At 48.7% G+C, this 11,656-nt stretch overlaps 1 protein-coding gene across 5 annotated transcripts in view; it reads left to right on the top strand.

Annotated features, from left to right (window-relative positions):
* The first annotated feature begins 725 nt into the window (after nt 1–725).
* The window catches only part of STAU1 (staufen double-stranded RNA binding protein 1), a 28,667-nt gene continuing 17,736 nt past the window's right edge, over nt 726–11,656 (top strand). For 4 of the 5 annotated variants that reach the window (XM_077187222.1, XM_054644424.2, XM_054644425.2 and 1 more), the window contains exons 1-5: nt 726–880; nt 5,298–5,364; nt 9,152–9,428; nt 10,215–10,339; nt 11,050–11,206. In XM_077187222.1, coding sequence (XP_077043337.1) covers nt 9,236–9,428; nt 10,215–10,339; nt 11,050–11,206 — 475 coding nt within the window. In that variant the 5' untranslated portion in view covers nt 726–880; nt 5,298–5,364; nt 9,152–9,235. The remainder of the gene's footprint in view (nt 881–5,297; nt 5,365–9,151; nt 9,429–10,214; nt 10,340–11,049; nt 11,207–11,656) is intronic. The other variant, XM_054644423.2, reaches the window with a different exon arrangement.

The raw sequence follows: 11,656 nt of genomic DNA, 5'->3' as shown, positions 1-11,656 counted from the left end.
TCTTGGAGTGAGCCGGTAATGCCTGAGCCTCTGTGTTCTCAGGGGTACCCGGCTGCCAGGCCGGGCTTTCGGAGGCACAGCTCGAGTCCCGGAGCGCTCCTGCCAGCTGTGTGCAGCTGTGGGCGCTGCGGGTGCGCTCCTGCCAGCTGTGTGCAGCTGTGCACCCGGGGCTGGAGCCTGCTGGGCCGCGTCTGTCCACGGGCTCCGGCAGCTTTACCGGGACTACTTGGGATTGCTTGTGGGTCTTTCCCACCCGCAGTTTGAAATGTGAGGTTTTGGTTAAATGCTTATCCATGGGTGCGTTGGTGACATCCGCGCTCCCTCCTGCGTTGGCCCTGCTGGGTGACCGCCCCGGCAGCGGCTGCGCCCGCTCGCCTCACGTTTCTTTTCCCGGAACGCACAGATGCGAGGAGAACACCGGTCTGATGAAGCGCGGCCGCTCTCCGTGCGGGCACCGGGCTGGGCGGGGCCGGAACGGATGGGACCGGAACGGACGGGGCGGGGCCGGAAGCGACGGCGGACGCAGCGGCACGGCTCGACCCCGGCCCTGCGCAGGGCACGCCGGGAGTTGTAGTTTCTCACTCTGCAGTTCGCGCGGAGCACGCTGGGACTCGTAGTCGCCGCGGAGGAGGCGGTGCTCCCGGCAAGGCGGCGCGTCCATTGGCCAGAAGCACGGTGAGGGGCGGGGTCTCTGGGGGCTCGCTCGCTGCCGATTGGCTGTGCGGAGCCCCGGCCCCCGGCGCGGTGCCGTCAGTTCCGGCGGGCCGCGCCGCCCCGCTCATTCTCTTTGGTGTTTGCCCTGTGCCGCCCCGCCGGTCCCGCCCGGCCCATGGACTGAGCGACCCCCGCCCGCCCCGGCCCGGAGCCGAGCCCAGCGCAGGTGAGGGGGCGCAGGCGGCCCGGGCCTGGCGGGGCCAAGGGCGGGGGTCGGCGGGGCCTGGCGGGCCCGCGCCGGGCCGGAGCCGGGGCCGGAGCCGGGGCTGGGGCCGGGGCCGTGGGGAGGGGGCGGCCCGGAACCCCCTGCGCGTCTGGGGCTCGCCCTGTGCCCATTCCCGGCCCGGGGCTCATCCCGCGCTCGGCCGGGCTGTGCCCGCTCCTGCGGCCCCGGGAGACCGCCCTGGCGGGGAGCGGGGACCGGACTGCGATGGGCCCGGCACTGGCGCCCGCGGCCCCGACCTGCGGGGAAGTGTCGGGGCTGGCGGCGCTGCCGCCGCCCCGGCCGGGCCGTGGCAGCGGCGCTCCGCGCGTCCCGCAGCGGTGGCAGCGCACCCGGGGGCGGGGGGTGCTCGCTGCCCCCTCCCCGCCGTCCCCGGCGCGGCTCCGGGGCGGCAGCGGCGGCTCCCGGCGCAGGGGCCGGGGCAGCGGAGCCCGTTCGGCTGCCGGGCCCCGGGACGCGGCTGCGGCCGTGCCCGCCGAGCGCCCAGAGCCCAGCATCCTCCCGGGCCGAGGCGGCGGTACCCAAGTGCCGAGCCAGCTGGCCGGGACCGCAGCGGGGACGGCGCCAGCCCCTCCTGGCACGGCTGAACGGGCAACCCCGGCTTTCCCCTCTCTCCCACCGGGGCAGGCAGCCGGCGCTCTCCAGGATCACTTCTCCTGGTTTTACCGGGGTGTAAAGCAACAAGTCCCGTGTAAGGCTTCCCCTGCCGCTGTCTGCAGACAGCGCAGCTCTGGGGTGTCTGTCCGGGGATGCTGGACCTGGAAGTGCCAGAGCCGTTTTTATGATGTATTCATCTGCTCGGTATTGTTGTTACTTTTCCAGCAGGTTTAGGGCAAACCTGGGAGGAACATCCTTGGGAATGTCAGTGAAGGCTAGGTGTGTGTATATATATGCATATATACACATATATCAGTGAACTAAAATATCTGAATGAAGTCTGTGGTCTGCTTTTGGAATGGGTATATTTATAAAATCTTGTTTCTTCTAACTAGAATGTGCAAGTGTACTGCACAGTTCCCTTGCTCAAAGTGGAGGCAATGTTTTGAGTTTACTTTTTTTAATACTAGTGAGCATGAAAATTTGAGTTCTGATTATGCAGCTATGGCTGCATTGTAATAAAGTGATTTCTGCTTTGTCTGTTGATTATTTCATACATGCAACAAATGTGTGTTCTGACTTTTACAGCGACTCACTCAAGGTCTGTCACATCTTGATGAGAATGTAAAAAGCCCAGGGGCTGAATCTTTTACTATATTTTCTATTTTCTGAAGTTGTATCACAAACTTATTTCCAAGCTGTTCTAAAAGGATGCATGCAAGAAACAATTCCTTTTTATGTTGTTATTTTAAGCAGCCACTCTGTTCAGAGTTTTTCATAACATCATGAATCATTTTTGCACTATCAGTAAAGTCAGTAAAAATGTGTTTTGTGGCAAAATTATTCATAGGTTGAAATAAATTTGAAGTGATACGACTGTACACGGTCAGAACAAAACTGGAAATTGCTTTGTGCCTTTCAGATCTTCCTGAAGGACAGCAGCTTTATTTTGGAGACAGATGAACATTCCAAAAGCCCTTTTCCTGGCTCCTTTGGCCAGGCTTCTTGCCAGGGTTGGTTATTTCACTAGAGGTGCTACAGGTGCCCCAGGGCAGTGCAGGAGCTCTGGGCACGCTGGCTCTCAGCAGTGTCTGTGGGTTCTGTGACCTGTTCTACTGCAGGGAAAAAGCCAAAACCTGTGAACTGTTTTGTCACAACACTAATTGAGCTAGAAGTATCAGTTAGGTGTTTATTCATTATATCACTTCCTGGTTTATCAATTTCCTTTGTTTGGAACTGTCTGGTTTATGTGGATGTTTGGTAGCTCCCTCTTTTCATTCAGCTGTTACTTTCAAGTTTTAGCTTTTCTTCTCTTATTAATAATCCATATCTTGGCTCCCAGGCTACTTTGCATAAGATTTAGTGTTTGTGCCCTTACCAAAAAGGGCAGCATCTTTTTCTACAGTGTTACTTTTGGGAAGGACCCTGTCTTGCAGAAATGTTGCAGAAGATTTATCTAAGAAGAAAACATTGTTCAGCCAATATTTTACATTTTGTGCAGATAGCCCTAATTCTGTAAAATTTAGCCATTGTTTATCAATTTATAGTGAGAGTTTCCAGTTGTAAATAGATGCTGTTAAACACTGTTGCAGCAGCTTGAGAATTTTATGCTGTATGTTACAAGGCTCCCCTAATGTGGGTTTTTCAAAGGTATTTTAGGTAACAGCATCTCAACAATCTCCTAGAGTTTGTGGATATTTATTTTTTGTGCCTCAGAATAGTTGATGGTTGTATCTGGCATTGGTCCTGCTTCAGGTGCTGTTGGGGCAGGGGGTGAGCGCTCCCAGGGTGGGAATGGGGGCACGGCCGGTTCCTAGCAAGGGCCACAGGAGAGCGCCCGGGCCCGCGGCCTCCCGAGGCCGCCCCTGCGAGGAGCAGGGCACCCTTTGGCTGCTGGTCCCGCCGGGGCTCAGTGCTTGTGTTTGCAGGCGGCTCTCAGAGCCAGGGCCGGCCTGTGGCAGGACCCACGAGCCATGCTGTGCTGCCAGGCTGCTGTCTGACCGCAGCCAGGCCCTGGCGTCCCGGCATAAGACAGAGACCGTGCTGGGCCAGGTGCACAGGGGCGTGAGCAGTGCTGGCAGTGCAGATGTGCCAGGGTGACAGCCCCCAGGGTGTGACAGCCTCGGGGACTTGCAGCTTGCCACGGCGGGGGAGCCCCTGCCACCAGAGCAGGGCACTTCAGGGTGCCTGCCAGGAACGCTTTTCTTGATGCTTTTTGAGCCCGTTGCCTCTCGTTCTGTCACTTTAACCATAAAGAACACATTGTTCTTTTCCACTCCAAAATCCTTTCAAGTAGGTGAACTGCTGGTCCCCAGGCCCCAGCCGGCCATCTCCTCTTCAGAACACACAGGTTCAGGTCCTTTAGCAGTTTCCCTGTGGGTTATATTTCTCCGAAGGGGGTGTTTTAGGCTTTTCCTCCTTTGCTTGTGCCTGGAGCCTGGTCCCCAGTGGGTGCAGGGCTCAGTGTCGGGGTGCAGAGCAGGACTAGTGCAGCCCTCGCTCGGGCAGGTTCTTCCTGCTGCATCTCAGGATGCAGAGGGCTTTTGCTGAAGCAGCCTGGCAGCGTCAGCTCGTGCTAGGAAGTGGTGTTGGTTGTGACTCTTCTCCACTCTGCTGGTGCCCATCAGTGGTGTCTGTGCCATGGTGACCAGCGGGCAGTGTCTGCACAGCCCCTTGGGCTTGTTCTGCCGAGGTGGAGGGGTTCATTCTTGGCAGGGCTACCTGGAATGGCTGGGGGAGAAAATTCTCTTGTCTTTATGCAACTTGGTCTTGACCCTGCCTGCAAATACGATGCATTTCCTTGTTTTTCAGATGCTTAGTTTAGCCTCCAGAAACCCCTGTAGAAGAGGAGTTGAGTGAGTGTAATCCTCTTGTGTTCCCTCTTCACTCTCCTGTTGGTAAACACCAGGTGTGCTGCCAACCTGGCTCAGGCTCTGCATCCTCCTTGGTCCCAGCAGCAGAACTGCTCACATTCCTAGGAGTCAGCCTAAGAGTTTGAAATGCCTGTCTGAAGTAAATTCAGGAGCTCTGTCCTCTTCTAACCCAGATCAAGATTGGGCTCTCCCCCATTTTGTGGCTGGGAATGATGTTGCTGGCATCTGCACGCAGTTGGCTTAGGCATGGAAAAGAAGGATTAAACACTTTGTGCTATATTTGTAAGCAGAATAAAATAGGTTTTGATTTCCATTTAGAGCAGTCCATGCAGTGACAGGTTTCATATGCAGCACTGAGATAATTTTGTTTTGAAATGGTTTTAGCCTATTTGTGAGTGAAATTACCAGATTGGAAATGTAGCCAAAAGGTAGAATTCTTATCATTTTCTGCGATTAATAACTACCAGAGTTTCTCAGTTTGTGGCTTGCTTTTGGTTTGGCTTTGTGAATGAAGGTCTGAGTCTAATTTTGGGAGCTGATCTCTGGGGCTCTTAGGAAGAGCTTCACTACAGAAAGGAAACCTCACTACAGAAGGAAAATTGGCAAGTGACTCTTGTAATTCTGCAACTAGCACTATTGTGAGATTCCACTGCTTGGGTGAGAAACATCACTTGGGGCTGGGAAAAGAGCAAGGAAGGTTCTTGGATCAGGTTGGAAATTCTGCTTGGAAAAGCAGCTGTGTAGAGCAGTTTGTCAATGGTAATGGAAGGGTCCTACAAGTCCTCCTGATCAAATAGATGAGGCAAACTCAGTGCAGGGTGAGAGATTCTCTACACAAGATTTTTTTGTGCCTTTAGGAAGCAAAATGCTAACTCTGTTTTTTCTTTTAGGCATTCTCCATCATAAATATCCTATTTAGAACTAAATACAAATCTTCACTCTCTGGATCTCCTAAAGGTACTGGAAACTTACTTAAAACATTGACGTTTCTTACCTTTCTCTTTGCATCATATTAAAAAAATGACAAGTTGTGGTAAAATATGATTATCCATAGGAAGTGTTTGATTTTTGTTTGGTCCTCTGTCTTCTATCTGCAACTCCGTGTGAATTATAACACAAAAAGTCCCCAAGAAAACTTTAATCTAAAAATGTTACAAACTTTTACATATGAAGATCTTAATTTATTTTTGGCTGAGTGGACTGGCTGTGCTCACATTTTTGTTCATTTCTTTGGTTACCCTTAGTGACACCTGAACTTTGCGTTTTAATGTGTTCAGAATTTCTGGGAATGTTCTAGGCATTGATCCACCAAAAGAAAATAAAACTCTGAAAGCAAGTGCTGAGCAGTCGTCGGTCATCTGCAGATCCGTGAAGTTTAGTATTGCCCCAGGTGACTGACGGCAGCCACCCGGGGCGGGGAGCACCTTCTGGTGCAACACTGTTGTGGTGACCCTGCAAAAACTCTGGTATGAGGTAGCGAAAAGTAACTGTGGGCAATGCTGGAATTAGCTGCTGGCTCAAGTTGTGCGAGTTAAACGTTTGTTCTTTCGAACAAGAAAGATACTTGGATATCTTGGATATCTGAGTGGGCTTTAGTTCTAGCAATGCCTTGAGTATTGAGTGGGGATCACTTGCACCCGGAGGTGTCTTGAAAAGTTTGAAGTATCTAACCTCTGATTTACATGGAAAAATGCCCTGAAATCCTGGCATCATTGTTCCTCTGTCCATTGAAACAGCCTTTATGACTTGTTAGCTTCAACTTTCTCAGTTATGGTGCTCTTTTCTTGGATAGTTAGAATTTTAGCCTGTTATAGGGTAAAGAGCATATTTCTTTGTAAAAGCTTTGAGAATCCCCAAATAACCTATAGTTAAATGTGCAATGATGGACAGTGAATTCTTTTACCTGAATGAAACACTTCCCACAAATGCTCTAAAGCACTGTCACCTGCACAGGTAGCTGTGAATGCAAGCACACATTCCAGCTGGTTTTGTCAGGCTGTTTTTGAGTGCTTGTCTCAGTGGTGGGATGTGCCCTGGAGTCCCCAGAGGTCTCTGTGTTCAGGGGCTGCCTTGTGCAGAGGAGCTGTGCAGGGGGAGCTGGGCACTGCCTGAGATCTGCTGGGAGCTCCTGGGGCTGGGCAGGCAGAGCCCGGGCAGTGCCCTGCTCTGCTCTGCTGTGCCCTGCTGTGCCCTGCTCTGCTGTGCCCTGCTGTGCCCTGCTGTGCCCTGCTCTGCTGTGCCCTGCTCCCCCTGCCCTCAGCTCTGCTGTGCCCTGCTGTGCCCTGCTCTGCTGTGCCCTGCTCCCCCTGCCCTCAGCTCTGCTGTGCCCTGCTCCCGCTGCCCTCAGCTCTGCCCTGCTCTGCTCTGCTGTGCCCTGCTGTGCCCTGCTCCCGCTGCCCTCAGCTCTGCTCTGCTCTGCCCTGCTCCCCCTGCCCTCAGCTCTGCCCTGCTCTGCTCTGCCCTGCTCCCCCTGCCCTTAGCTCCGCTCTGCTCTGCTGTGCCCAGCTCCCCCTGCCCTCAGCTCTGCTCTGCTCTGCTGTGCCCAGCTCCCCCTGCCCTCAGCTCTGCCCTGCCCTGCTCCCCCTGCCCTCAGCTCTGCCCTGCCCTGCTCCCCCTGCCCTCAGCTCTGCCCTGCCCTGCTCCCCCTGCCCTCAGCTCTGCTCTGCCCTGCTCCCCCTGCCCTCAGCCCGCTCTGCTCTGGGGCGCACGCCTGCTCCCTCACTCCACGCCGTGGCAGCCGTGTCAAAGGTAGGGCCTTGCTTTAAAAGCAAACTGCTTGCAGAGGTTTCCTGAAAACAGTATCAGGCTTCCTTTCCAGCATGATCTCAAACATCCTGATGTTTCTGACATCAAAATAACTTTTGCTGTTGTCCTCTTAGAACGGGTGGCTGACAGCTGTAACTTTAGTTCCTTAGAAGGACATTGCATTTCAGCAGGAAAGGAGTGTTTGCTTTTCTCATTGCAAGATTTCATTGCATTTCTTTGTCTGCAAGACTTTGGTATAATGCTTGCCAGGCAATTACTATTGTTGTGTTATGTCTGAAAATTTTCAGTGATTCTAGTGATGCTCTTGGGAAAGAAATATGGTGATTGTAAAGTTATTACCCTGGAGTCTTTTTCTAAATACTTCTCTTCTTTGTCTTACAATTTCTTAAATGTCCTTTAGAGAGATTCTCTAATGCCACTCTCACAGTTACAATGCACCCCGTGTGTAACTGCTGCAAATTCAGTAGTCAAATATAGGATTTGTTTTGAGTATAATCTGCATACGTGTCTCCTGGACTAATGAGACCTGAACTGTTTTTGCTCTCTAGTAAAAACAAAGTTATCCAGGTGGTGGTATGATAAGTCTGGCATGTTTATGATGTTTTTTTCCAAAGTAAAAATACTCCAGATGGTAGATTTGGTGGTGTATCTGTTGTTTCCCAGTACTTTCTTACCTCTTATTTAATAGATAATTAAATCTTTCTGTCCATGATTGTATTAATCTAGGTTCTCCTTTTAGGCTTGTTTTGTCAGTAACTAGCTAAAAACTTCCCTGTGACTCATTGCTGCTCCTCTCACATTTGGAAATCCATTCACAGGTTCAGAATTTGAAGCTCACAGAGCACTAGTGGAGTTGTGTTGCTGCTAATAGCCCCCTGGTGGTAGCTGGGGCAGTGATTTCTCCTTTTCACCTATGAGTTAGGAAAGAATAAACCTTTGTTTGCTGCCCTAATCAGACCTGTAGGTGACTGGTGTGTGTGTGTGTGCATGTGTGAGTGCCTTGGTGTGTAGAATGGATTTACTTGGCTGTAAAATGTATTTTTAATAAATAAATTGATACATGGCTTGTAAGGGGATAGGGACAGCTGACCTGTTTGTGTCTATTTAGGTTCCACTGGCTGAACACGAAGATAATTTTGCATCCATGCGTAAGAGAAATCTAACCCTAATTTGTCACACAGGGAAGCTCTGTCACAGCACTGCACACGGGCTGGGGCACTGCTGCCCTCCCAGGGGGTTTAAATGCCCACAGGTGCCCATGAGCGCTTCCTACTCTTGCCTATAGTGCTGCAGAGCCAAGTGACTCTAAATTGATGCTTGAACTGTGACTGAGACAGGCTCTGGCTTAAATCGAAGTAACCTTCAGGATACATGTAGCTGATACAGTTTGTGAACTCTTGCACACCTGCTTTTCCCAGCCAGAGCTACTTCAGCATTTCTGCTGCACTCCAGCTTTTCCCCTCATCAGCAGCTTGGCATTCTTGATGATCCTGGGAGAAACTCTATCATATAATAATAAAGGATGTATTCTCTACATAGTTTTTTCGTAAAGGCTGCATTTATTTCTTGCCCTCCAAGTGAAAAAGTTTAACTTCAAATGGTAGAATGCATGAAATGTAACTTGTCCATGGAAGTTGCTCTTTGTTAAGTGTATAACCAGTGGCTCTGGGTGTAAGTAACAGGATTTGCTTCCTAAGTGGATTCAGTCGTGGGGAAAGGAGATGGACAGTAATGAACAAGCATAAATAAAGCTGCTGTACTACTCTTCTGTGAATGAAGGAAGTGTGAAACACGATGGGGCATACGGGTGGAACTGTGCTGTGCAAGCTGATGTGTGAGTGACTAACTGGAAAAAATGGGAACAATGGCTGCTTGGTTGAACTCTTTTTCCCTTTTCGCTGATGGAGGAATTATTTCAGTAGGTTGTTAGAGAATGCTAAATATTTAGTATAATCTATTTTTCATCTTTACATTTTAGGTCAGCAATTTGGCTTCCAAAATTGGAGTTTGTCTGCGTTCAAAGCTGTTTGCCTACAGTAATCTGCTCTGGTTGGAAGTGAACATGTCTCAAGTTCAGATTCAGAATCCTTCTGCTGCCCTTGCAGGGAGCCAAATACTGAATAAAAACCCATCTCTTTCACAGCCTTTGAGTATTCCTTCTACTACCAGTTCTTTGCCCTCTGAAAATGCAGGCAGACCTATCCAGAACTCTGCTTTGCCCTCTGCTTCAGTTACATCCACCAATGCAGCTGCAGGTAAGATAGAGGGTCAGTAACTATGTATTTTTAATGCTTATGGTTTGGCATGATATGTTCCTGATGTACCTACATGTAATTTAAAGTAATATTTATCCAACTGCAGTAGTTCCCTATGGAATGAAATCTGTTGGAGACAGGTAGAAGCATACTTTACATAAAGTTCCAGCAATTAATTGATATGTTTGTAATAGTAAATAATATTTTAAATTGTATTTCATTAAATTTTTGACACATAACAGTCAATCTTTTCTACCAGTAGCTTGTTTTAAATATGAAAAAATGTTGTTTGAAATAGTTTGTTTAATTCTGTTATCTTTAGTTCTTTTATGACCAGTTTAATGATAAATATATTATGCTATCAAAATGCCACAGAGCAAATAAAGGGTAATAAAAATAGCTAATAGGGGAAAAATAGGAGAAGGGAAATAAAATTAACGGAGTTTTTGGAATTATTCAAAGCAAGTGATAATGAGGAATACTTGGAAGATTTGTTCCTTGGCACATACGAGATAAGATGTGAGCTGTTTGCAGGAGTCTCCTAGCTTCATGCTTCTGGCTTGCATTAGAACCCTGAATTTAATGATGGTGCTTTTTAGGCATGAGCATTGCTAGGAAAACCCAAAGTTCAGTAGATTGTTACCAGTTTGGCCAGTGAGCAAAGCTGTCTCTTCCAGCATTGCAGACAACTAGATGCTAAGCCACTAAGATTTCTTTTTTTAATTAAAATTTGTAGTAAAGTTCGCAGTTATCAGTTCATTTATCGGATCTTACATAACCTTTCAGCTCCTTCAAACATGGCAAACCCCAAAGAGAAAACCCCCATGTGTCTTGTGAATGAATTAGCCCGTTTCAACAAGATTCAGCCCGAGTATAAGCTTCTGAGTGAGCAAGGTCCAGCTCATTCTAAGGTAAATGTTCATACCAGTTTCTTACTGCTGCTGCTCATCTCCCTCACCTTCAGGAGTGGGAAGGCAATGTGTGGGATTTTGGTGCAAGATAATCCAGAGTAGTGGAGAGGAAAGGGAAGCCCCCTACAGCATCAGTGGTAGGGAAGTGTGAAGCTGAGTTCCAAAAAATGTCACATGAGCTTCAAGGTGTGAAGGAGTTGACATTTACAAAAAGTATTGGAGTAACATTCAGAACATCTGAACAATTGTGTTTCATTGATCTGTGGGCATGTAGAAGCTTTTATGGTACATTGTGAACTTAACTTTCTTCAAACTGATGAAAAATATCATAAATAAACCTTTTGGAGGATTAAAGCAGGAATGGAGTTACGTGTTACAGAGAAGGGTGAGTTTCCAGTCTGCTGTTCAGTGACATGGGCACAGCAGCTCTCCTGAGGCTGTCACCTCTCCCCACACTGCTTTGAGGTTTATCCTGTCAGATCTCATGCAGGATACTTGCCAGCTACAATTGTTGTGAAATTCTTAGTTCAGTGATCAGGAAAATCCTGTTGATGTCCAAAGTGATGGAAGTCTGGAGGTGACATGGGAGTTAAGGAGAGTTCAGATTACTGTATTCTCAACTTGTGCATCACTCATTGTTTTGTATAAGAGAGTCTGATAAACTACATCAATTCTGAAGGTTTTACAAAATACCTGTTTGTGGTTTTGAGGTGTTTACAGTGCAGCTGACTCTTGGGGACCAGCATTGGGAAGCTGAAGGAACTAGTATTAAAAAAGCGCAACATGCAGCAGCTGCCAAAGCTTTGGAAGGGACAAAATTCCCTAAACCTACGGCTCGTCCATCTCGTAGTGAAGGCAAGAATCCAGGTATATGCCACAACAAACTGATTTAAAATAATCATACATAGAGAGAATTCACCTTTCTGCTTTTGGTATGTATTGAAGTTGTATAAAGATGAATTAAAACTGTGATTCTGCCTGTTTAACAATGGCAATTGTCAGCTAGCAAGTACTTATTTTGTCTGTGCATCTGTTCCATAGGTCATTTTCTTTTGGCAATTACTTTACACCAGACCTCTTGTACTGGATCACAGCTGATTTCTGAGGCAGTGAGACCTGTGGTAGAAAAAATGACACTTACTGAGTGTTCTTTCTCCAGCCAGAATTGACTAGGAGTCAGTTCTTCATGCCCACAATACCAGAGAGAAATGTTTTAGCCCTCAGTAGCAATTTACCTGCCTTTTGACAAGTCCAGTTGCAATTTGAAAATGAAGAGTCATAGAAACCCTTCTAGGTCACTGAGGACAGAGAAATGTT

Source organism: Agelaius phoeniceus, chromosome 17, assembly GCF_051311805.1.
Source record: "Agelaius phoeniceus isolate bAgePho1 chromosome 17, bAgePho1.hap1, whole genome shotgun sequence".
Lineage (NCBI taxonomy): Eukaryota > Metazoa > Chordata > Aves > Passeriformes > Icteridae > Agelaius > Agelaius phoeniceus.
The sequence above is the reverse complement of the archived record's forward strand: the minus strand, read 5'-3'. Positions and strand labels throughout refer to the sequence as shown.